The 26,885-nt window shown below is 35.5% G+C and overlaps 1 protein-coding gene across 1 annotated transcript in view; it reads right to left on the minus strand.

The window, feature by feature from the left end:
• Positions 1-25,668, minus strand: part of SMG1 (SMG1 nonsense mediated mRNA decay associated PI3K related kinase) — a 46,704-nt gene extending 21,036 nt beyond the window's left edge. The window contains exons 1-34 of the mRNA XM_019620756.1: positions 25,516-25,668; positions 22,931-22,989; positions 21,966-22,179; positions 21,060-21,185; positions 20,882-20,954; positions 20,377-20,474; positions 18,679-18,852; positions 17,405-17,629; positions 16,669-16,770; positions 16,019-16,288; positions 15,473-15,603; positions 14,910-15,071; positions 14,346-14,464; positions 13,530-13,617; positions 13,342-13,443; positions 12,797-12,937; positions 12,296-12,495; positions 11,826-12,022; positions 10,943-11,110; positions 9,994-10,148; positions 8,851-8,996; positions 7,989-8,190; positions 6,956-7,065; positions 6,514-6,661; positions 6,015-6,174; positions 5,055-5,175; positions 4,328-4,576; positions 3,796-4,080; positions 2,697-2,841; positions 2,298-2,436; positions 1,803-2,033; positions 1,528-1,705; positions 540-701; positions 12-229 (exon numbers count right to left, since the gene is read on the minus strand). Of these exons, the coding sequence (XP_019476301.1) occupies positions 12-229; positions 540-701; positions 1,528-1,705; positions 1,803-2,033; positions 2,298-2,436; positions 2,697-2,841; positions 3,796-4,080; positions 4,328-4,576; positions 5,055-5,175; positions 6,015-6,174; positions 6,514-6,661; positions 6,956-7,065; positions 7,989-8,190; positions 8,851-8,996; positions 9,994-10,148; positions 10,943-11,110; positions 11,826-12,022; positions 12,296-12,495; positions 12,797-12,937; positions 13,342-13,443; positions 13,530-13,617; positions 14,346-14,464; positions 14,910-15,071; positions 15,473-15,603; positions 16,019-16,288; positions 16,669-16,770; positions 17,405-17,629; positions 18,679-18,852; positions 20,377-20,474; positions 20,882-20,954; positions 21,060-21,185; positions 21,966-21,971 (5,031 nt within the window). The 5' untranslated portion in view covers positions 21,972-22,179; positions 22,931-22,989; positions 25,516-25,668. The remainder of the gene's footprint in view (positions 1-11; positions 230-539; positions 702-1,527; positions 1,706-1,802; positions 2,034-2,297; positions 2,437-2,696; positions 2,842-3,795; positions 4,081-4,327; positions 4,577-5,054; positions 5,176-6,014; positions 6,175-6,513; positions 6,662-6,955; positions 7,066-7,988; positions 8,191-8,850; positions 8,997-9,993; positions 10,149-10,942; positions 11,111-11,825; positions 12,023-12,295; positions 12,496-12,796; positions 12,938-13,341; positions 13,444-13,529; positions 13,618-14,345; positions 14,465-14,909; positions 15,072-15,472; positions 15,604-16,018; positions 16,289-16,668; positions 16,771-17,404; positions 17,630-18,678; positions 18,853-20,376; positions 20,475-20,881; positions 20,955-21,059; positions 21,186-21,965; positions 22,180-22,930; positions 22,990-25,515) is intronic.
• Positions 25,669-26,885: the final 1,217 nt, after the last annotated feature.

The raw sequence follows: 26,885 nt of genomic DNA on the forward strand, positions 1-26,885 counted from the left end.
GAATTACTTACCTGCAATACCATTGTTGGATTTGCAGTTGAGAGTTTCTCCACAATTTTGCTGTAACAATCTTGCATCATTGCTTGATCTTCATTTAATCCAACTTTTGTATCATCTTTAGTACTTTCTTGAGAAGCTGGTGGACTCCCACCATCACATTCACCACCCAACAGCTCTTCTCCTTGAATATTACCTAGCAAAGTAGGGATAGCAGAAGGAAGCTTGTTCCCTAAATTTGAGAAAAGGAAAGTAAAAACAAAGGATATTGAAATATTATTTATGTTGTCCTGGCCTTCAAAGTTGTGTCACTCAATACCTCATTTAGAGTTAGAACCCCATGTAACATATACTTGGCCAATAATTAATGACAAAATTCAGAACTGATGTGCAAAACTGGTAAATCAAAGTACCCACGAGATCCCCAAAGTCCTTCACACAGAATGTTACTGTTACTGAAAAAAAAATTAATATCACTTTACCCAGTATATAAAGTATGTTAGATAAAAAGCATTTGAACGTTTGATATTTTTCTTTCATACCTGAGGTTTGGGATTCACTGCTGAGTGAAATAGTACCCACTATTGCAGGATACAGTATGAGATGAGGAGAATCTTGAGCCACTCGACACAGTAAGTTACAAATACTCTGACGAACATACACTTCCGGATGATTGAGGCGAGAGAAGAGCTGAGGAATAATACCTATAACAACAGGTCAAGAGGATATGCTGTATCCTTTTCAAATACATTAAACAATGCATATTTTTAAAGCATGCTACTTATGCATTGCGAGAATGTAAATGATCCTGAGGTCCCTTTCAACCCTTCCAATTCTACAATTCTGTGAAAAGTCTAGGCTCCCAGCAAAAACGCCGTTTTGTTTTGAATAATTGCCTTTCACGGCATGAGCAACTGAATTGCTTATTTAGTCAGACAATTCAAATGCAGACCACATCAGATGACGTTGTTCAATCAAGCACTAGAAAATGAATTCCACTGTTACATAATTTTTAAAAAATAGGAGAGATGCAACAGTTCCTGAAGTCAGTAAACTGGACATTTCAAACAAACTTTGGCAGCAGTTGGCTTTCTCCTCCTCTGCTGCCTTCCACGCTCCGTATCTTTCCAGCAGAATGTCCCTGATCAAACTGAACCAGTAGTCTGGTGACAGACAACTGCTACTGCTTCAACCACATACATTTCTCTGAAACATATTTCAAACTGTGGCTAGAGGAGAAACACGCACACACACACACACTCTTCTTTTAAGAGGCTAAAATAATGCAACTCTCCACAAAACACATTTTCTTTCTTCTTTCAGTGTCTCAATACAGGACAATCTGTGCTCTAAGATCAGAGTGCTTATCAGAAAGTAGAACAACTTTCATGAAATTATTCAGTGGAGAACTTTCCTTCGTTCCACTGTGTTGTTTTTTTTTTCCCGCCAAGAACACAATGAACGTCCTTCTGTTTACATTTATGAAGACATGTCAAAATCAATTTTAAGAGCTAGGTAACGTATACCTACCTCTCCAAGGAGCAGTGGGTGTAGTTTCTAGCCCATGTTCTAGATACTGTCTAAGCTCTCCAGCATGTTTTACAAGCAGTCTTAACAGTCTTAGGGTTGCCATCACAATAACATCATCAGTGCTTTGCTCAGAAGTATTTCTTAAATGCAGCCTTGGATCATCTTCGTCAAGTGGAACCTTAGAAGAAAGAAATACTCCCCTAAATTAAGTATATAGTTCATCTCATCATTTAGAAGCTTTTATAACTCAACTTTCCTATCGGCACAACACTAACCTGACCAGCATTGAGTTTGAGAAAAGTGAAATATGCACTGCAGGAGAGTTTATAGAGACTGAAGATTCTGTCTACAACTTTCCTCCATACTTTAATTAAACCTTCTGTTGCATTTTCATCAAGATCTGAAAGCCAGGGACAAGTTGTTAATAATTGACGCCATATAACATCCACCATATCATCTTCTTCATTGTCTTCATTTTCAGTGATTTGCAGAGTCATATCTTCATCCTAAGTACAAATAAAGAGATAAAAGATTTGACCAAGCCTTTTCTACAAGGATCTGCTAGTTGCTAATCCATCCCAACTGCACTGCATAACTATACTACCACAGTCCATGTACCACTTAACTAACAGCTGGTTTCTTAAGTGAACTTGTATATTGTTTGAATTTTAACTACAAAACACTTACAGAAGTTAATATGAATCACAAGTAGGGGACAGAAAATATGCCACAAAGCTGAGCATATTTTAAGCAGGAAAATTCCCACTTACTTGAATCCCAGCTGGACGACACACTGCTTGCCCAAGGATCCCATAAATCTTCTCTTTGTCTTCCTCTGTAACGTTGTCTGGAAGCAAGCTCTGAACCTCAGATTTTTCTCGGGGCAGCAGACGAACACCTTCTCCCTGACTGTAACATTTAATAAGTTATACTCTTATTTGAGGAGTCCATTAACACTGTGTATATAGAACCTGAAAGATAAATCTTCATCCTTGATCACATACAGAGACTCACTTTTTAGAAAGGTCAAAACAGTCATAGTTCCCTGCTCACATCTGACTTTTGACTATAAAGAAGAGTTATAATCAATAATACAATGCTAGAACTCATCTTAAAAAATATGTATTAATTATGCTGTAATTATGCTTCAAGTGTTAGGATGAATTTACCTGGCATTATCAACTACTTTCCGGCCCCATCTATAAGCCCAACTAGCCAGGGCTGCCCAAGACTTGGCCACTTCAGGTGCCTGTACTGAAGACAAGTGATACAGCTGTCCCAAGATAAAGTCAGGTTCTCCAACTCCGATATTTACTGTAACAGAAGAAATGGAGCAACATACAACATAATAGATACTTCTGACTACCTCAACATATAAAATAACAGAAAATTATTATAAGTACATTTTTTTTGATTAAGTTAGTACCCATATGTAAAATTTTCCAGAGAATTCTTTTTCAGCTTTGACACTAACTGTAAAACAGTTTTTCATTTGCTAACAAGCACTGTTCTGTACTCTACAACTGCTTTCTCTGTCACAGAAGGATGAAACTGAAGCAAGAGGCTCGTGATCTCTAAAAACAGGAAAATACTATGCTCCAGAAAGCAGACTTCTATGAAATAACCAAGCTACGTAAGTGTATTTCGACTTGAGTATTTCTCTTCTTCAAAGTTAAAAAAAAGCCCTTAACATCCAATAATAGTTATATCAATTCTGAAGTATATGCAAAATCCATATTTAAACAAGGAATTATCTTGACATTTGAAGAAAGATCTGCAGAAAATTGAGTGTATTTAGTGGCAACAACAACATTTTCAAATTAAGCATAGATGGAAGTTCATGAGAAAACCTAAGGTGACCACAACTCATATTTCCAAGGCCTTAAAAATATAACTGCTTTAACGCTCAACCTAAAATACTCTGTTCACACTTAAAAAAAATTCAAGAGCTGAAAGCAGACAGAAGGATGACAAGATTTTATATCCTCTTCATAAAAAATACATACATTACAGTTTCATGTTCAGGCAAGAAATGAAGTGACAAAAATATCAGGAAAGAAACATGAAATGTGAAATATCAAGGGTTGTTCGTTTGTTGTTTGTTTTTTGTTTTTTAATTGTGCATACATACCTGTTATACAAAAAGACACTGTTTATATGTACTTACATATGTAAGTGATAGAGTATTTGTTCTTTATAACTAGCACTATCCCTCAGTGGAACCACCAATAATTAACAAAATAAAATTAAGTGGGAAAACAACTCTACCTGTAGATTCACTTTCAATCCTGGGATATTCCTCTTCCAATGTATTAACAGCTGGGAGATCAATCAAAGTATATATATTTTTAGACAAGGTAGACAGACCAGTGTGATTCTGCTGCTGACGAGCTCTATATACTTGTTTTAACTGTCCTGAAATCTCTTTCCATTCTGCTTGAATCCATTTAGCCAGTGTAAGAATAGATTTAGCAACTGCGTATTCAGCCTTGGCAGATTTGCAAAACGATATGGCACAAGAACTCAGCATTTCCATGGCATGTGTTGACTGACCTGCACATTATGAAAAGCACATTTTTAGTGGTGTTAACTTCATTCAAAACACTTCTTCTGAAATTCAGTATTTTCAGATAAGGCTCATAACAATGTATCTTATAAAGAAAACTCAGATTGAGACAACAGTTAATAGGATGAAAGCAATTACTAATGATGCTGTTCCATTAAGATTTACTCAGAGGATTTAGCCTGGTCATGAGGACAAGGAGCTCAAGAATCTACAATTTCTGCTAGTGATACTCACCTGCTGTGTATAACAGCTTTGTTTTCTCAATATCAAGTTCAGGACCCCACTTTTCATCTATCTGACCTGGTGCAGACAGTTTTTTAAAGTGCTGAACTAAGTCCTGTGCAGTGGTGGTTTTTCCTAGCTGAACTTCACTGCACTGGGCAAGCAACCGTGTAGCCAGGGCAATATTTCCTCGCTTTCGTGCAAATTTTGCTGCTGTTAAGCCCAGCTCCATTAGATGACTCTTAATTGGGACTGTTGGTTCTGAAGAAGAAAGCAAGACATACTAAGCACAGTTAAAAAAAAAAAAAGTAATTTTATCCAGGGCATAATTTCTCTCCAATACAGGAGTATTTTGTATACTGCCATTAGTAAAGAACTTGGTCAACCCTTTTGTATTTCCTAAAAATTCCTTAAGACATTTCAGTGACTTAATTATTTTTAATCTAGAAATGCACTTTCGTGGTTTTCATGACCATTTTTAAGTACTGAAGCATTCAAAAATGAAATAAAGTACAATGAGATGAGCAAGTGAAGTGCGATTAGAACTCTCCTTTTTCTTAAGAACAGTCTGCATTACAGTGGAATTGAAACACTTAGATATGGGAAAATATCTAAAAAACGAAACCTTGGATTTAAAAACTAATCTTAGGAATACAAGATGCAGCTCCCACTTTTAATGAAAATTTAGTTTAAATTCTGTATTTAACAATTTTTAGCACTAAAATAAGAGCTTATATACCTTTAAGTTTTTCCATCAGTTGATTCTGGTACACTGTGTATCTCAGTGCATGCATCCACGGCCTCACATCATGCTGTTTACATGACCTCAAAGCATCATTGAAGAGAGGTATAAGACAGTCCTGAAAGAGGCATGAAGGTTGTACAGCTGTCAAGAGAGCTTAATAAATAAGTATTTACATTTATTAAAAGCAAAGACTACTTTACTGAAAAGCAAGCATTCTTAGTATTAGTAGTCAAACTGTATGACTAAAAAGCAAATATGTATTATGTAGACCTATGAAGACATCCTTGATTTTGAGAGGACAACCATAAGAACAAGCTCACCAACAAGCACTAACATTCCTAGTCACATTATTCAAAAAAACAGGTCACCTGTGCTCACTAAAGTTTGACACTGTTTTTAATTGTGTTGTGGTGTTTTTTTTTGTTTTTTTTTAATACTTGAAAGTTACTGTCATGGTGTTATTGCAGTTTTATTGTAAATTGCTTTTCAAAGATATGTTGAAAGAACTGGTGTACTTAGAACTATAGAAATCCATCTGAAATGTAAATTTAAAATAAAACATGGTCAAAGAACTTTAGAAAACTAGAAGAGCCTTTTTACAGTGTGATTAACATGGTTCAAAGAAAACAGTCTCAAACTGCCATGGACATTTAGACCAGATACCAGGAGGAGTTTCTTCTTGGAGGGGATGGTCAAGCACTGGACTGGGCTGCCAAGGAAGCAGTGGAGTTCCCATCCCTAGATATAGCTCAGATGCGTTGATGTGGCATTAACTGATACGATTTAGTGATGCAGTAGTTGCAAGTCCAGTTGACATCTTGACTTGATTATCTTGAAGGTCTTCTCCAAACTCAATGATTCTTTAGTTCTACCTCCTACATTCAATACTTCATAACATGGCTACAGAATTAGAAAACTGTAGAATGTAAATTTGATTGAAACAAACAGCCATACCTCTGACGTCAGCCTGTTGGATACAGTGTTTTCTAAAGCAGAAGAACAATACAACTGAAGAGTGCTCAACACTGGTAAAGACTGAGACACAGTGAGCGTGGAAAGTCTTAAAGGTCCAATAGCTATTCGTGATGTTTGTTTTAAGTATTTTATAACATTTCTGAAATAAAAGTTAAATTATTTTCGTTAGCAGGACTATTTATTAGAAAACAGTATCAAAAATACTGAAGAAGAAAGCAACTCCTACATCGGCATATTGATGATCAAGAAATCATTCAAAAACATAATAAGTCACATGTTGACTCAACTAACAGCCTTTTAAAGTTAAACACCAATTCATGTCCCCCGAGTAAGCTTATACCTCCTAACAGAGTAAGCTAGGAGTCAACAGTACTATAAATGCTGAAGTACAGATTATGCAGTTCACAAAGTTTCATTTGAAAAACTAGAACAGCTTGTCACAGTGAGTTACACTCATTCATAACATGCTGTGACTTACTCAGATATTGACTGCCACTTTTGCTCCTGTTCCATGTGGTTTACAGCTGTTGCCAGACACACTGAACTTCTCAGAAGTTGTACTTCAACTGCTTTTTGAAGTTCCCTTGGGTCAGGACTTAGCATATTAGGAAGGAGCTTTTTCATGTCTACAAAGAGAAAAAAAAAATTGAAACTAAGTAGGATTTCCAAATATCACACGTTAAGAACAAGTTTTTGAAATCAATGGTCTTAGGTCACACTAACTCCACAAAAGACTTTTTAAATATTACAGGTTATTTTTTTAATTCTCATTGCAAATCATTTTGAAGCTAAATTCATAAAGGTTACATGGCAGTCCGAACATGGCAAACTGCATTCAGAAGTTACAGTTTGTCACACAGATAAATGGAAAAATATCTACTTCTATAATTCAACTAATGTCACTTTTTATTTGAACATACCTATTTTTTCTTTGGATCCCCCTGCAAGTAGGTTGATATTTTCTCCTGGTAATAATTCCAGTTGTTCAGTGCATTCGGTAAGTTCACCGGACTCAAAGCTGCTCAGAGATCTGCAATTCAATTTTTACAGGTTTATTTTCACATTTCCTGCTTCATTCCAGAAACTAAATCTCTCTCATTCAAACAGAAAAAAAAACCACTATCAAAACCCCCAGGTTTTAATAAAGCATTTATAAATGAGAAGAAAATATATTATTTCCAGCTGCAAAGCTTTTGTATTAACAGATCATGAATAATACTTTTCTAATCATTTCTTCCTGATCATGGAAAGTCTGACTATGCAAGAATTTAAAAACAAAAACAACTTTTTTCTTTATGCATAGAAAGTAAGCTTTGGGATGGAACTTCAAGTAATTCTTCAAGTCAAATAATACTTCAAGTCAAGTAATTTCAGGATTTTGCTAAGCTTAACTGCAATAGAACAGGAATGGAAAGTAATCAAAAGCTGACAAATTAAATGAAAGGACCTTTAAAGCTTGAAGGTCTAGTTCAACATCACCAATATTTTTCAGGAACCAGACAATCAAGGGTTAAGAAACACAAAAGCTAGAATTCAAAACTCTATTAAAAACAAAAACATTTATGCCACTAAATCCACCTCATTAATATATTAATATACTTTTTACATTAGAGTACGTTTCAAAAACTGTACCACAACAGGCATTTTAAGAAGTTGACCATGTGAAAGGATTCACATTCTACCAGCAGAACCGGATTAAGTTTGCTAACTTCTGCTTTCAATTAAAAGACTTTCTTCCTGAACATTTAAAAACCTCGACAGTCAGAAAGCCACAGCAGCTACCCACAATGTTAATTATGATATTTACAGGCCATATAGATAAGTATGTTTTCCTCCCCTAAGGAGGAGACTTATCAAGACTTGTCACACCTTTATTTCAATGACATTATTACTAAAATCCACAAGAACTTCAACAATCTAAGACACTTCTGAATAGATGAATGAAATTCTTACTTTATGTAGTTAAAATCCGCTTTCAGATTGATTGAGGTATTACTCGTGCTTTTCTTCAAGTCATGGACCATATTTTGCCATTCCTGAACAGCAGACCAATCAGCAATTGAAATGTAACATTCACACGCCTTGTTACCCAAGTAATTTATAACCTCAGGTGAAGAGTCACTTGGCTTAGTCAGAACGGTTTTTCTAGTTTCTCCTGTGTAACAACAACAAAAAATAGCATGTACGTCTAAATATACTTATGTGCTTTGAAATAATAACTATATTGCTCAGATGTAACACATCTTTACTCAAGAAACATTCTTTTCAACTGTTACATAATAGTTAAGGAAGTACAGAGTGGAGGAAGAATGCTTGGTTTGTTTTCCCCTGGCTGGGTCTTTTATTTTTTTATTAATATATAGGATCTTTTCAATGGAGGTTTTGAAACTTCTTTATAGACATGGACTGAAGTTTTCCAAAATAGGAAAACAGGACTAAATTAGGAACAAAGAATCTCTCTTATCAAAGATGAGACAGAAAAATGAAGCAAAGTCTCAGCTCAGAAAACCTTTAATCAGTTGTGCAGCTATAATACATTTATGTAGTAAACACTACGTCTTAAGTTATGATGATATAAATAATTTAGGATTAACCTACTAAAATACAAAATATTTTACCTATTAATCTCATTCAGCTAGACATCAATACTGCAAACTGTCATATGTATATGTGATGTTAATTTCAATGGCATTAAGTGATTCAATTTAACTGCAGGCAGAAAGAGGTCAATTAATTTTGAATCAGATGCTATAATTACAAACAAACATTCTAATTTCATACGCACACTTTCCAGAAGAAACCAACAAGTACTGACCATTCAAGGAGTGCTTTGGGCTGGCGTTATTCACACTGTTGGAATTGGCCAACTTCAGAACGGTTTTGTCAAAGCCTGATATACAGCAATCTACTCCTGTCATGGCACACAGGTGCTCCTGGTACTCTGCAGTTGCTTTTTCAAACCTTAAATAGTTTAATATTTTTGTCAGCATTTTACAGAATCAGTTTTCTTTTTGGTAAAGTGGTGTACTTGCAACAAACACTTCTTTACAACAATCCAAATATTCATTTCTTATCTTCAGCAATAGAAAGATTGATTAACATCAAAATAAGTCTGTGAGTTGAATTTCTAGATTCTAGCATTGTATTAAAGCTTTTCCATTCAGATTTAATCCAACTTCAAACCAATTCCAGGCTGAAGGAGATGCAAGACTTAAATTTGACTGTTATGCTGTCACACCCAAATGCAAGTAAATGAGTTAAACATTTAATTGAGAATTGTAAAACTGGGTCTAGAACAAACAATTCACATACTAAGTTTGACATTTCTGAGCAAATCCTCAGGTATTGTTACAATCCTGCATTCTATTTTAAAGAATCTTGCAAAAATGGGAAAATAGTTATAAATATTAAAATCTTGGGTGTTTTTTTTTTTTAAATTCTTTTGCTGACAAACTAATTAATCAAAAAATGCCCATTTTTCATTTCATACAGAAGACAGTACATACTGCTTTAAGGAGACAGCATCACTACAATTCAGGCACATGCTATGTTGAACACCAACCAACCAAATAGTAACTGTAGCCAAAGATTCTACTTTAACAGATATAAAAGCCATTTTTTCTAAAACTAAACTGAAAAATAAATGTGCAAAGCATCTTCCTTGGATTACTTCTCTTGGCAAACCATGACCAGTACTCAGATCTTGCCACTGGCCAGAACATAAAATAAAAGACATTTGTAGCAATATTTGGCAACAGAAACTGAAACAATATTGTTAAGTGGAAGAAACTAAGTAAAAAGGAACACCATTTATACTAAAATCCTGATAACATAGATAAACTAAAATTAAAATATTTAAAAATGCTTGATATATTAAATAGTAGGAATATGAATAGGAAGAAACAAAGTCCAAATTTGTAACATTCAATTATCTGGAAAAAAAAACCAAAAAACTTACCGCCCTTCTGCCTGCTGAGCTACAGAGTTGATCCAGGTAAGACTCTTCCCAACTACAGCAGAAGACCAGACAGCTATACCCTGAATAGCCTCAGGGCAGTGAAGTTCACATAAAGCTTCCACCAGCATCATAATTGTCACTTCCAATTCATTTCCCTAAAACCAAACCAAAACCTTTATTTAACAAATCTCAATTGAAGTAAGAGTTGCATGCATCGTTAAATGCTTGTATAGAGTAAAGCAGTACTTCATTATATGCCTACACGAGTGTAGTACTCTGTTCATCTGTCCATTAACACTGCCTTTGGAAAAGCAGTGGTACTCAAGAAAGCATTCATGCCACAAATTCCCAGCTTGAATGTTAATAGCTTGTAGTCACTACACATAGTGGTCTACAGTTACATAAAAATAAACCTAAGAATTCATAAAGAAGCAGGAGTAAGAAACACCTAGCAAATCTCTTTAGTTAAAAGGTTTCAGCAAACCAAATTACTGACATTCTTTAAGCAACTGTTTGATTCCCTCATCACACCCTTATGTTTATCTGCCAGTTACTTCGTGCAGGAAAAAAATCCCTCGCGATACGCCCCTCCTGCTCACAGTGACAAGGCAGACACTGCCACAAACCTCAGGCTAATAGAACAGAACGGCAGGTTTCTTAAGGTTTAAGCAGTGCCTTTTGCTTAAACAAAAGCTGCTCAATTCAAATAGCATTCACTTATATACATTATTTGGCCAAATGTGCAAGTACACTGTAATCTCCAATCCACAGCATCACCTAACCACAAAAATCCGTCAATAGAGAAGTATAAACCTCAAGACTCACTTTTCATGTAAAAGCTACTCTTCTAAAACACTTGGTTTAACAACCACTGATTACATTAGCTTAGATTTTAAGACGTAGTAGGGATATTCTTTACAACAGTCAACAAAATTTTAAAAGAGAATACCTGAGATAAACTGTTATTAGTTTTCATTTCTGTGAGTAAATCAAAACCATGTCTGACTGTCACAGCAGGCTGGCCTGCCAGCAGTCCAACTCTCATGATGGAAAGTCTAATCCTTGTCAGCCAATCTTGGCACGTCTGGCGATTAGTATAAAAGAATGTCCTGATAACCTTTTAAGACAGAAAAAGATAACAATTTTACCATCCCCGTCCTTTATACAACTAAAATAATTGCATTCAGTGCTTAATATGAGAAACAATTAAAGTCATGACAGGTTTCTTCTTTGAGGCTGAATTTTCAACTGAGAGGTAAAGAAACATGTTAAAAATCTGCATTTTGAATGTTGTGAATACAAGTATCCAGAAATCATGTACAGCATGCAGCTGATCTGGCACACTAGTAAGCTGAAAATGTTAATTCACTTCAAGATTAAATTACATATTACTGTAATAACAAAGTCTGGTAATTAACTTATTTCAACAATGAAGGATATTTTGCAGCTAAAACTACAGAAAACTGCATCTTAAATATTTAATTCTTCAAAAGGCAATCTGAGACCTCAAATAATCACTACAGCAGAGGACTGCTCACAACATATAGACAAGCAACAGCTACAAAAATCTGGTACTCAGATTTGCTTAATGCTCTACCACTATGCATGCTGATGCTCCAAAAAAATAAGCTCCCCCTCCCCATCTTCTAAGAAAAAACTACATCGTAGCCAGACAACCTGACATTCTCAAACTTTGCTTTAGAAGCTATTCTTTTCACGTTTCATTAGAGTACGTGCTTAAATGCTGTATAATCCAAAAGGTTACAGATTTAAGACCCACACAGTCCTGTTTTCTTCAAGTCAACAGATGGTTTCTAGTAACAGACACAAACCTTGGGTGGAGAGGTGAGGGCATTGGCACATCCTTCATAAGCATTGTACATCAGTTTTTCTAAGTTCTCCAGATACTGTAGAAGGAGAACAAGCCTAAGTTGATTGCTGCTGTGTCCTTCATCATTGTCTGCAGTAGTCCACTGGCTAACATCTTGATCAGGGTTTAGCGTATGCGCTGCAAGACTCCTAATAATACCTACGTATGCCACCAAAACATGGAAGAAAAAAAAACATTCACCAGAATGCTTTAAATCAACATGCCAAGAGACAACAATGCTAAAACAAAATCTCTCAAAAATCATAATTATGCAACTGCTATTCTGCTTTTCTTGGCGTCTTAGATGTTAAAATCTATTAACATCTATTATCACTGAAAAATAAAACCATTATGTGTTTCTTGCCTTGGACATGAATTTCTTATCCACACAAACTTATAAAAAATCCTATGAAAAAAGAATCTTTACGTTACCTTCAATTGTTTGAAATGTATCTTGGGCTCTACCCAGGGGAGTTCTCAGCTTAGAAAGAACAGTAAACTGAGCTGCTTCCCATACGGCCCATTGCCAGAGAACAGCATCAGTCTTCAACAGATTACGAGGGATGGTTGGTTTATCTCGTTTATCCAGCCTTTGACAGCTATAGAACAACCTTTCCAGCCAATTATCTTTCCTGAAAGAAAACATCAGTACATAACACAAGTTCATACAGTAACGAGATTATAATGCTCACATGCCAGCTACTTATTTCTCTCAATCAAATCTCTCATGAGATTATTTTCAGCAGCTACATGCATGATGTAAATACGTGTATTTGAGGATACTTATAAACACTTGAAAGGAACCATAAGAAAAAAGACTGAAGGTAAAAACAATGTAAGAAAATAGTTACAAGTTTTAAACTAGACAGAGTTTGAAATTCTTCACTATCTATTCAGCATCAATTAATTTCAGTTTTAAAAAGAAGTTCTTACCCAGTTCGATGAGTGCTTCCATACAAAATAAAACTAATGACATCAGAGAAATCCTGTGGGTGGAATGTATTACTTGGAGCTTTGCTCATATGACTTCTTATAGCCAAAGAAATTTCTTGTATTTCTGTGTGGGTACGGTTACTGCAGGAACAGTGGGAGAAAAAAGTCACGTAATTGAATAAATCAGGAAGAATATATAAATATATTTATACACATACAATGAGAGGAAATTAACATACTCTTTGGAAATAAGACAACACACTTTAACAGTTTAATTCTTTATAATAAGAGTAGGACAAAATACTGCTGAAGCTCTGGATAACACGGACCTTAGAAGTAGTCATAATTTGTTTCAAGAAGTGCTGCATAGCTTATGAAGTTTATTCATACTTATACTAGTTTACGAGCAGTGATTTTAAATCACACAGTAGAAGAGAGAAAAAAAATGTGGTAACATCCATTAAGCATTATTTTTCATTTCACAGAAAGTATTTTAAGAAAGAAAGAAAACTGCTCTCTACATGGAGTTAATCTGAAGAACTTACCTCAACACCACATCTAAGGGAATTGACTTCAGAAGTTTTCCAAAAGTCTGCCTTACACGAGCACCACTATGAACTAGTTGAACACGACACACATCAACACATCTGCAACAAAAAGTGGGTGGAAAAAAAAGTCTTAACATTTCCATAAACAGCATAATTCAAATAACATATATAATGCGTGCAAGTACCTTTGTAAAAGGTCATCTGGTAGGGAGGAGGACAGGGCATGGAGGCTGCTACATGCTTGAAGACAAATATTCACATCTTCCAGAAGGGCTAAATTAAGGAATTGAAAAAGTTACTGTTGCTAGAAACAGATAACTGACACATTACTTTAGTTGCTGCAGACCATCTACATATTTTTACAGAACAGCTATTATACAAAGGCTTTATGCCTTATTTCTGTTTTTATTTAGTTGGGTAGTTTTACCGTGTCAGATAAAGACTTTGTAATAGGGAGTCACTTGCCTCGCTTGTCATTTGTGTGGCCTTTTCTGACCTCTGTTCAGCTAATTATGGTATGGCCTCCATTCATTGGCATATGCTATTTATTTCCAGTAAGAAGATATTAAAGTTAGCAACTCCTGATCTTGGAAACATAGTTCTCTTGCTAGTACTAAGCTACCAGAAGAACTTGTTCCCATAACTCAATTTCCAGATTATTCTAAAGTCCAGAACAATATATCATGTTATGGAATTGTTCTGCTGCTTCTTAGTCAAATAATACACATACACATCAAACTTGTAGAATTAGGACATTGCTGCTGTTTTATGTAGATTACCATCACATCCATGAAGTATTATTTTAAGAAAATGACTGTTTGCTTAAGTCATGACAAGGGATGTGTTGGTGAAAAAAGGACAGGGTGCAAGTTTTCATGTAATAAAGACCAGAAGCACTTCTAAAAGTAGAACAATCACAGTTACAGTTAACCATGATATGTAAAAGGAACTTCTGTATGTAATTATGGCATATAAGAGACAGTCAATGAATAAAATCTTACTGTTTGCTAAAAGTCCTTTGCAAAACTTATGGAAAGATGGGAGAGAAAATAAGGGTGCATATGTCTCTGATTTTTTCATCAGAACAGCCACTTCCAAAGCCCATGTCATAAGCAGTTTCCTTCAAAAAAGAAAACCAAAACTATTAGTTACTCCATACCATCACAAAAATACATTTCAGTACAACTTAAATTACTTCATGTTACAGATCAACATCATACCACAGTTCTCCTCTTTTATTTAAAAGGTTTTGTAACATTAAGATCATCCTTAGATTTCACAACATCTTGGTAGGGTACTTTCAATTAGCAAAATCCTTTTTTCAGTGAAGTTTGGCAGCTCTGATTTTAATGTATAGATCTTATGATGGTTTCAATTTAATTTTCATGCGTAAAAGTAAGCAGCTACTTTTCCCACATATGCTCCATTATTGTTTCATAAAAAAACAAGCATCTCACTGGTTAAAGTTACACCACATTTTACTGAAGAAAATAAATCCCATTTTCCAAATTAAGTCCTTCTACTGGGAGAAGACATTTCCTGGTTAATAAGAAAGCGACAGTTACCTGGTATCTTGAGTAAGGTTATCCTTCTTCAGCAGTAGCCCCAAAAGGTTCAATATGATTGAGAAATGTTTTTTTGTTGCTGTGGTTACAGTACTAATAACTGCACCATCAAACAGGGAAGGAGAGGAAGAACTGAGGCTACTGGATATAAAATGGTCATGTCTGAAAGGCAAGGCAAGAAAATTAAAGAAAAAAAAAAACTTTCTTACAGTATATAAGAAACAAAAAGAAAGCAAGCAGAAGTTGATATGATTATAATGTCACATGACTACATATAATGTCAAAACCCAAACATTTTCTTCCTCACTTTCCTCTACTCAAACTCAAGACTCCTAATCCTCCTCCAAATTAAATGTCAAATTTTAAGTCAGAGCATGCTTTGCTAGCTGAGATGCAGGCTCCCTACAATTTATTCAATTAAAACTGATCAGAGTATGTTGGGCAAAACTTTAATTGTTAAATCCTATTAAATACATTCCTCCATCCCATATTTTTTCCATTCAAATCAACTCATCCTAGTGCTCTTAAAATACTGATGAACTACTACTGATGAGTCTCCTTACCTGGAACAATGTGAATACAACGTATAGAGTACTGCATACTGGACAGCAGGAAAATGAACTGCTATGTCACCATGAACAATCATCAGATTTTTACTCAGTAGTGCAAACACAGTTGGTGAAAGGGCCCACATCTATAAAAAAAATTGTAACATAAGCACAGAAACATAATAAATAGGATTCAATTTTCAAGTGTAGCCTTCCATACAGCTAACTATTGTTTCACTTGTTCCCATGGAAAACAGTACTTTACAACTCCATTAATTTTACTGATATTGATCATAACTGATTTCTTCCCCCTTTTTAAATGATTTGTTAAAAGTAGTTTATGCTTACTTAGAATAACCCATAACAAGTATTTTCACACAGCTGATACACTATCAGCAGACACACTGCTTTTATCTGACAGTTTTCAAAAAGCAGAATTGTTCTGACAGCAACGGCTTCAATTCAGGAATAACCCTGCTAAGACATTCTACCTTAGAAACCACTTCTCATTATGCACAAAGTTAAAATTGCACAGACTTTATCTATATGATCTTTACTCACCCCAATTAATGAGTTCTTAGCATTTCCAATAGTACTTAGGGCACTGAGGTCAAATATAACAACAAACTTTGCATTTTCCACAGTGAATACATGCTTCTTGAAAGAGTCATGCTGGATTTCAGAACAGGCCTCGGGAAGATGTAAACTATAGAGAAGACTGTTTAGAGCACAGGTCATTTCTCCTAGAATCAACCTGTAAGCAGTCTCCAAAACAGGAATGTTCTTCAGGCTCAGTACTGCCTGATACACAGCATGGGCTGCTGCAACAACCTTGGTGGTATAAAATAAAGAAGTAAACTATTAGTGTGTAATCAAAATGAAATTAGTTACCACTGCAGAACTAAAAGCTGGATAACTTAGTCTCAATATTCATACCTAATCTTCAGTTTTCTGCAATTAAGCATCACCCACAGCCTGTAGATTGTTTTCTAGACCACTCACATAATGCACACTGACTATGAAAGCCACACTAAGCACTTCCTTGTCATACCAGGCAGAGAATTTGCAAACACACACACTGAGTCTAAACACCAAAACCACAAACTAGCTACATATGCTTTCTTATAGCTTATTTAAAATGAAATGCATTTTACACCCTTTACATGTGTAAGAAGGCTGTAGTAACACACCTGCAGAGACACTTCTCTTACCTCTTTTTCCTTATGATAACGAAGTACAAGCAGTTTAGACTCTGGAATAAATAATTTCTCTACAAATGATGATGGTAGTTTTGTATTTATTTGTTCAACAATCTGGAGATAAAAACAAAACAAGTCTTTAACAAATTTCTAAATAAATACCTTTAATCTAATTATATTGCAATAAATTACAAAAGATTAATCAAAACACTTTTTCTATCTTGCATACAGTATATTTAAAAGTTTCCCACGAACACAAATATTTGGTATTTGCTCTCCCAAATCCATGCAAAGAATTAGTTATTTTGAGGCTTTGACAGAATAGCTGAGAAAAAATTGCTCCATCAACCTGTATCCATAGGAGTTTAAAAACTTGTGCTCTAAGAGCTACATTTTGAAGAATTCTGATTTCCCAGGTGATGGCATAAGCAGATATTCAATAGAAAAACTGAGAATATTAAACACTAAAACTCTGGTGGCATCAACTGCAGAGACCAACAGTCAAGCAAGACAAAGAAACCAACAAAATAAAAACAACACTCAGGCTAAAACTAAAAGCACAAGCTAGCAACTAAAAACAAGCTAGCAATATAGGCTTTCCAGGAATGAATACTAGTAGTAGAATTTCTTGCTTGTGGTCAGGAAAAGCAGAGTTTTAAGCATACATCTCTCACAGACAGAAAAAAGCATTCTACCTTTAAAAAAAACACTATTTTCTCATGGGAAAAACAAAATAACATGTACACACCAGCGTCAACAGATTCAGGACTGAAATGATATAATCAGTGCCACAAGTCTGACAATTTTCCATTTGATCCAATCCATATGTGATAACCATGTCACAGTGTATGGTCATACTTGGATCCAGACTGCCAAGTAAAACACCAACACACTCATTGGCAGCTGTGAGTACTGCTTCTGAAAAGAATACTTGGTTTGCTGCAGTCACACATCTCATTACTCTGTAGAGAACCTGGAAAGTTAAGAGAAACATCTATATTAATCCATTTCAAAACAAAAAAATACAAGAACTGTATGTTATTTAATTATACTTGCATCCATTTGATGTTCTACCCCTTAACATACTCTGCATCATGGTATACTCTCTCAAAAGAATATTTTTTCTGAATCACATATATCATGGCATTGCATTGCATTACAGGTATAAGAAGAGAAATAAACTCCTGATTGCTTGCTTCTTATCAGCTAAAAGCCTGAATGGACCTAGAAAACTCAAATCCACTATTCAGACGTCCATTCTACAACTGATAACAACAGAACTCCTGTTCTTTCCTAAAAGACAGACTAAATTTCTTTCTGAAATTTAATCTGCAGAGGATTCCTGTGATGTAAGACAAGTTACACAACTTTCTTGGCTTTAATTGGGAAATCAATACTGTTATTTATTTGAGAAGTTGTTCTGTCCCTAACAAAACTCTGGAGGAGCACAAATTCCAGTTGTGCAGCTCACGCAACAACACAATGTTGACTACAGATATTTTTATCTTGTGCAATCTTTGTCTTAATGTCATTCACACCCTCTACTGGTCATGACACAGAAGTATAGCAGCTAGTTCTCATGTTGCACTGTATTATACTAACCACGTATGAAGTCCTATATAGAACAAGTGAACTTTGCTATCATATTTTACTTAGATGTACCTTCAGCACAAATAATGTAAAAACTACACTTCATAAACCACACACTTTGAGTTCAGATTTTATAACACCATAACAATTGGAACAAATGGTAACTGCACAGTAATAAAAAGCTAACAGACAAATCTAACTGCATGAAATCAATTGCCTACAAGAAACCATTCACCATTCACATCTGTTGCATAGGCTTCCAATATGACATTGCCACAATGTACCTCAACATTTAATAAAATTCTTGCAGTATAATTCTTTAGAGGAATACATTTGATTCAAGTTTAGCATATATTTATCAATCAAAAAACTGTCACTACATGATAATAAATCACGTCAGCAATGAAGAAAAGCAAAAGCTTCAATTCTTACATCAGTTACGTATGCTTCTGTAATTGGTGGTCCTCTAATTGGGCTGAAGCGCTCCCCAATACTTCTCACCACAGTACTGAAAACTCGAAGAAGTGCAGCCAGTTTAGGTAGTGATACAGAGGGAGGAGGAATATCTTCATCTAGGGACTCCCCAGAAGCCACATGGCTGAGGTCCTGCAGTGCACAGGTTTTGTATGTCAGGACACATTACTAACAGTTAAAATACATAAAGACCAAAATTTGATATTAAAACTAATCGTAGCAAGTTTCCAAACATATACAGCTTTAGATGTATTTATCCTCTGTACTTAATTTTGCAAAGACAGGATATAGGCACGCAAAGATATGCAAGTCACTGAATAGTAATTAAACGCCATTCCATAGCTTAGCCACTACAATACAGTACTCTCAGACTGCACCTTGAAAATCAAAACACAGCCTCATAATGCTTCTGGTCTCTGGAACATGACATGCAGCACTGCTTCAGCAGGTTCCTTCATACCACCATCCCAAACAACTTCTAGCCACAGCCTGGCATCAGGATGTCCAGGTGGCCACCCCCACCACACTGTTTACACAGCTACCTTTATCTGCAGACTGATTTGGCCAGCAGGCTATTCCATGCCAGCTGGCAGCAGTACCTGGGAGCCTTCCCAGTGCTGATCTCAGCAGTACACATATAGCCTTGGTCTGCCCCACGGCAAGACTGAACACACTAGCCTGAATCACCTTCCCCACAACTTAAATTAACATGTTATCTCAGGGCTCTTCCACGACTAGTAGTATGCAAACCGTCCAGTTCAGCAGATCAGCTGCTAAGCATTAACCTACAGTGCTAGCTTAATAGTTTCAATCATGTGCCTATAGTTACAGCAGTGCAAGTTTCTGTGGGCAGAAGAGGGCCAAAGAGATGTGTGAATGCTGGAGTTGTACCATTGCAAGTATAAGCATACACGTAAGTATGCTAATAGAACTGAATGATTTATTCTGCTTTGAGTTAAACAGATTGTGTAGGAAGTACAACCTTACCTATAGAATCTGCATGCAAGTTAATGCAGTGCTAGCAGAATTGCCATGTAGGCTACAGCACAATCTAGTTACAAAAATGTACAGGAGCCAAAAACTCTTCGTCTAATGACAGCTTCAGAAAAACTCTATGCTGTATTAACAAGCAAAGGTTACAGTGTCAAAGAGAAGTTAAATCATTATGCTCTAGTTTTCTAATAGGAGCTAAACCTCTCGCTACATTATTTTCTACAGAATGTATCCTGTTACTTTGTTTAAAAAGACATTTACCATTAATCTATGGAAACATTAAGCATCTCCCCTCTTAATAGCCTCTACCAAAACACACCAACGTTGGACAAAAAGAAAATAAGGAAAAATACTAAAAATGTCTTTACTGCAGCATTTTAAAAATAAAGGGAGTCCTCTTTTGATAATTTTATTATAACATGATATTCTTAATGACAAGGGCTGATAGCCTGGCTACGATTGTAGTCCAAGTAGTCCATGAGCACTCTACAATTGTCTTCCCATTAACTTGAATATATACTCCGCAATCTGACCCTCTTTTCCCCATGAAAACCCTATAATTTTTATTTTCTACAAGGGTAATACATGCCTAAACAAAGCTGTGTATGTTTTAATAAAATCTGTAACAGTTAATTCTGGCATATACAATCAAGCCTTATTTACCTCAGCATAAGCTTCCATATCTTCTAAAAACTGACCCAAGAGCGTGGTAGAAAAAGTAAGATCAGCCACCCAAAAGGGCTCCAAGCTTTGCAGCCATCCTACATAAAAATACCAGGCCAATTAAAACAAAGGAACTAGTTAATGAACAAAAAAGAGATTTTTGTAAACTAAAGCATCTATCCCACAACAGTTTGTTTAGGTATATAAAAGACATTTTATCTTTAGTAACTTAATTTTTGAGAATTAAAATTCATAAACCTACTAACTGTTAAGGAGTTCCACGAATTAACTGATGCTTAAATACAGTCTAAAGTGTCCCACCTTTCCACGCATACCATAAAATGGCAAAAAAATTTCAAAATTAGGAACAAAATATCTCATTGCAGAGTCAGAAACTCATTTTCATTTTGTCATCTTCCACTTTAGTAGAACCAGATTAGTGTAACCTCCCACCCCAGTTACTGCAAGCCAGAATGGATATCTGCAGCCCTTCAGCCAAACTCACCAGACACCTGTTGAGTCAATGAAGGTTTCTGAGTGTGATCTATATGCCACCCAACCAGTATGTCCACTGTGTCCTGTAAAGAAATTTTAGGGGAAAACAGAAGGGAAAAAAAGTTACTCAATATATTACAGCAACTTTTCTACCTGAGAGAAAAAAATACAGAACAAATTAAGCTTACCCGAAAATTGGTGCTGAAGATGTGCGGATAACATCGGGACAACAGAAGAATGCACTTGACACATTTACACAGTAACTCTGGTGTATCCACATTTTCTAGAATGGACTGTAGGCTGGTCATTACAAGCTGAAAAAATAAAGCAACACTACTAGACATTTCACTTCATTAACACAGCCCATGAAACAGCTAGAATATAAAGACAGGTTTTCAGTGAGCTGCTTTGAGTTAAGCTTCTCAACACATCTGCTGGGAGGAAAACACTAAAAAGCTCCACAGAAGTGGCTTCAAAAGACCTATTTCAACTGGGTATTTGCTTGAGATATAACAACTTTAAAGTTTAAGGACAGTTTTTCTTCAACTGTTTAGCCAAGGTGCAACTAGTTGCTCTAGGTTTATTTCTCCTGCTGAAAGCTTTTAGGTTCCATAAAACAGAAACCAAATGGAGACATAAATGCTTTTACTCTACACCCAAAATAAGACCCTGGAACTTGAACCAAGGGATCAAGTTTGTCTGCACACATTCTATTCTGTCTCAAATACCATTAAAATTCAAATTTGACATTACAGAGAGAAGGTGGCACATCAAAGCAATCCACAGATCAGGCTATGTGCACTGTTTGCTTGGGTTAAGTTGTTTTGCTCTCAACAAGATTTTTCACTTTGGATTTGCAATACACCCTAATAAGTACATTTTTTTTTGATGCCACTATCATACAAAGACATTTTCTTGACATTTTCTTCTAACAAAATCAGTACCAAAGAATTTCATACAAAGTCCCCTCCCACTTTTAATTGTGCTTACTTATTATGTCAACATAGAATTACATATTGGTCATTCTAATTTAAACATTAATTCACGCATTGCACTGGAAGTCTTAATATTCCTGTTTTAACTTGCAGCCTTACCTGCATTAAAGATGAAAAGGCTTTCTTTTCTCCTACAGTCTCCAGTGCTTTGTAGGTTGCACACAAATAAAGAAGTTTAACTTCATCTTTTGTGGATAAGCTGAATTTGCTAAAAATCCATTTAAAGATCTTCTCAGCCTCATAGCTTAAAGAAGCACAAAGAAGGCCAAGACAGCAAGCTCCTTCCTGTCTCAATTCTTGAAGCAATTTGCTACTGCATTTTGGGGGAGAAAAAAAGAAATGTGGAGTCTCCAGATGTTAAAGCACAACAAAAGAAACCAAGAAAAGATTCAACATTTTTCTGAAATAGAAAAATATATGCACAAATGAGCTCCCCTCCTACTTATTTGCAATAACGATCATAAGGTTGAAATGGCCATTAATAACAGGTAATACATTTTCTATGAAGTATTTCTATGAAATAAATCAATTTAAATAAAAGAATACAATATATTGGCCAATCGACTTGCAACATGATGTTCGAGAAAGAATATTCTTAACACAGAGCTAATTTTAGGTAGCAGCATTGAACTAAACACCCAAATGCCTACACACTCTTATGCTTCCTCTGCATATGTTCCTACTTGCATGGAGACAAAGCAAATCAGGTTGTAAAAAACAAAGCTAAATGTGAAAGCCAGATAAGCACAGCAACACGATACTATGTCTAACCAATTAAATGTAGCTGAGACAGAATTCACACCACCTACAACATAAAAGCCATATAGATTAAAATTCTCTCTGTGAAGTGTACTCTGGACAGCCTAAAAGCACTACTGACATGCTTAAGAGTCTTAGCTGTCCTCGTGCTCCATCCTTTTAATACTATTTGTCATATCCATGCAAATTAAGTGAATTTCTTTCAACCTTTCCTTCATGCTACGGTGTTTCTATACTCAAAACAATAAACCGAACATCACTGTTCTTCTTTAAAACCTTTAAACTGCTTAGTTTTTCTTGTTTACCTTTCATTGAGTACATCATGAATGGCAGTCAGGATATTATCCAGTTGTTTAACTAGTACCTATAACACAGAATACATAAAAGGCATAAATATAATAATGCCACAATAACTCTGCAAACTGGGTCCTGTTTACATCCACATTAAGAACATCCCTGGCAATTACATTTGCCAATAGAATGCTATTACAATTTCATGGCCTCTGCAGACTAGCAGGAACTATATTAAGCAATACTGAAATATTATCCCACATGTTATATTTCATATTTATTTACAGTAACCATAAAAATACACTGGCAGCCTCCAGTCAAGCCCCATTCTATATTTAGTTCTAGCTGATGACATTACATCATAGATGTGAAACTCACCATTCAGCCCATCAGTAGTGGCTACTGAAGACCTAGGGTCCTACCTTTATAAGTGAGTACAGCAGCACAATATTTAACTGATCAGTAATAGTCTGGAGAATTAAATTCTTTGACAATGTAAACATTTGAAAAACGTGCCTGATATCCGCAAAAGAGGCTACAGCAAAAGGGAAAAAGATACCCATGCAATTTATAAATTGCCATTCCATGGCAAGGGCACTGCCAAGTTATTTTTATTACTACACTTTGTTCAACGCACCTACATTTCAACCCAAAGACCAACAAGATCTCTGTTAAACTACATTTAATGATGTAAAGAACTGCAAGAGGGACAGCTAGGTTAAGAATCATACTTTATAAAATTTTATGTTCAATATTGGAGAGATCACTTGAAATCCAATCTTATTTCTGTTTGCTAGCTGGGAGAAGAGAAAGTTTCCCTTGAAGGAGTTCCCTTGAACCCTTAAGAAACACTTGACAATTTTAGAGTTCAGAAACTCATTTTAGAACAAATACCAAAGACCTAATGGAAAAAAAAAAGACTTATTTTATTCCTAATTCCACAAAAGAGGATCCAAATACGAGGTGCTTTTCTCATTTTGAACAATGCTGAATAATTGTGGGATCCCTTTCAAGTTTAAAGGACTTGAAATATATATTCACCACCCAGAATGTTCTATCATGTTTCTTCCAAAGAGCACGCTATGCTTCTCTTCAGATGCTTGATGAAGGATTCATAGCTTCCTTAAGTTGCCAACATTTACCAGTATCTAATAAGATGATGGCTATAATTAAGGTAACTGAAAAGCAAAACCCTGTTACAAGCAATTGTTTTCACAAGACACTGCAGTTAATTTGTAATACCTACAGACATAAAATCTTGCACATTTCAAAAACAGATGGCAAAAGAAATATATATCAATTACTGAAAAATAAGGGCTGCAACTGTCACATTTATGTAGAAAGAGAAGCATAGAAGTGAGAGGAGCATGTAAATATTGACAAATTCACTGTCTATCAAACCAAAACCAAACACCAAATCTCTCAATTCTTAGTGTCAGAGATCATCCCTCTGTCCAACAGCCACTCAATGGAAGCAAAGCATTTCTTGTACCAAAGCCTTGATGAAGCCCAGACCAAAAAATTACACACAACAGACAGTTTAGTAGTGATACTACCATTTTCCCAGAAAAAAAAATCTGCTTACAGAAATGCAGAAACCAGATTAAAAAAGAAATTTCTTTTCCATCAGATTTTAGCCTAGTAAATGAAAACCAAACACGTGCTGCCACTACAACAGCGGATTTAAAATAACTATCAACATGCTTTGGATTATCAAAAAGATCTCAAAGCAATATGAAACCTATTCACTTCAGAGTTATGAGCAACCACTGAGTGTGTCACAAACTATTCCTACTGAGCGAAGTTATGGAGAAAATATTACAGCATAACAGCACTGCCTACATCTCATGCTCTCTGAATTTACCCTTTATGGTACAAAGACTGAGTCAACGGCTTTGAGCAATTGTATTCCAGGTGAGATTCAGATTAAAGTGCAAATTACTAAAAGACTTGTTATAACAAGACTCCTTCCATAAACGTAGGCCATGGAAATAAAACATTTTAACTATTGCCCACTCTTCTTCTCAAGAGAGCCATCCTTCCAAAAACCTCCTGTCACGTCTACTCCAAAGGATCAGACTATCACTTCTTCCTTGCCCAGCACACAGAGAGCTATTGAAGGAAACACTGATAGTCGTCTGAGGATACTACGCAATCCAAATGGGGATAAAAGGCTCCTGGATAAGATACCGTGTACTTATTCCATAATTTAGTATTTGTATATACTTAACCAGAAAGCTTAGTAGCTTTAAGATGAGTTACGCAGACAACTGTAAAATATATGCACATTTTTCATTTAAAATCCAGAAATGGTTATTGAACAAGATGGAAACATGTTTGGTTTGCTTTTTCCTTATTTCTTTGCTAAAGGAACTGAAGGATATTTAAAAAAAAAAGTCAAAAAACTACAATTCAGTAATCAAGCAGTGGAAAGCTTCCTGAATGACAGAGAAAGAACTGAAAATCCAGAAACACACTTTCCTTTGCTGTAGGTAAGATATACTCCCCAGATTTCAATACCAATTTTTTTTTTTTTTTGAAAGGCAGTTTTATGAAAAGAAAAATGCTCCAGTGCTACAGAAGAGTAACGACTACTTACCAGTTTGTTTTCTGGTTGCTGAATGAATTCTTTCAGTTGCTTTACAGTAGCCAGTCTTCGGTCTCTGTCGTCTTCCCGAGTAATCCTCCGAAGAAGATTTGACAGTCGAGACTCATCAGAATAAGACAACGATCGCTCTGAAACAAAAAAACAGAAAAGGCCATTATTTCTTCTCTCTACAATGTTTTATCAGTAAGACACATAGCCTGAAATAAGTATTTGCATACTCAAAAAGTCTTAATAGTAATTTGTGGAAAAAAGTTAAAAATAAACATCTTGATATGGAGAAAACACAGAATCCAATTCAGCTACCAAAATACCTTATATCTTCCAGTAGCCAGACTAGTATCCGGGTAGAACCCTTCCACAACTAAGCAAAACTTGGTTTTACTTTTAAACATAATCCTGGATTTAGTTGCCTCTTACATATAAGTGAAAATATACATATTATTATTTCTTTTTAATTAAAAGTTTTGACACAAGGTTAACTAAGATTTCTGACTGAACAAAACAGTTCAACAAATGATATTTAAAGCAAATCTTTATTAAAAAAAACCTGTTTCTTGAAGCAAAGAACCAGATTTAAGCTCAAAAAATACCAAGAAACAGTATTCTCAGTCACTTTGGCACAAGAACAATTACAGTTAGCCTAATAGCTAGCAAAGTTCTGCTTTGAAAAAGAAAAAAGGTACGCTTGTTCTGTTGAGGAACGTATCTATTTTCTGAATTTTAAAATAGAGTATAAATAAAATCAGCTTTGATAACCTGTTTTTCACCAGGCATTAGTTTCAGAAATGAACTTTGAAGACACCTGACATTCTGAAAGATTGTGGAGGCTTTGCAAACATTAAAATAGCAAGAAGAATCAAATACACCTCTTCTTCTTAGCTAGAACATCCACACAAGACATGCTGACAGGTAATGAAAAGAGTGTGCTTCAACATGTTACTGATTTCACCAAAGACTAAAGGCTATTTAAGAAGAATTGAGTTTCTTTTCCCTTGCTTTATCTGGAAACTGCAGTCTCCAGTAGAGGAAGAAAAGCTAAGTCTGCTGAGAAACATACAAGCAATGATGACCAGTAAAGGCATTTCTGAAGCTGTATTTGAGTGATGCTGCCAGCCTAAGAACTGCAATATATGCACTATATCTGCTTGCCTCTGAGGATCTCCTTTTATTTCTGACCAGAGTTTAGCTACCAACTGTAGCTGAATCCTTGCCTGCCAATGGTCAATACATAGCCAAACTTCAGAAGAAGAGACTTGGTACAGTGAGCCATCTGGGGAAAAAAATATCTGATCAGCCCTGAAAAAGGAAGAAAGGGGCTACCAGGAAGTATACAGCCTGCCCTTGGGGTACCCTGCCTACCT

Source organism: Meleagris gallopavo, chromosome 16 (genome assembly GCF_000146605.3).
Source record: "Meleagris gallopavo isolate NT-WF06-2002-E0010 breed Aviagen turkey brand Nicholas breeding stock chromosome 16, Turkey_5.1, whole genome shotgun sequence".
NCBI classification, from domain to species: Eukaryota; Metazoa; Chordata; class Aves; order Galliformes; family Phasianidae; genus Meleagris; species Meleagris gallopavo.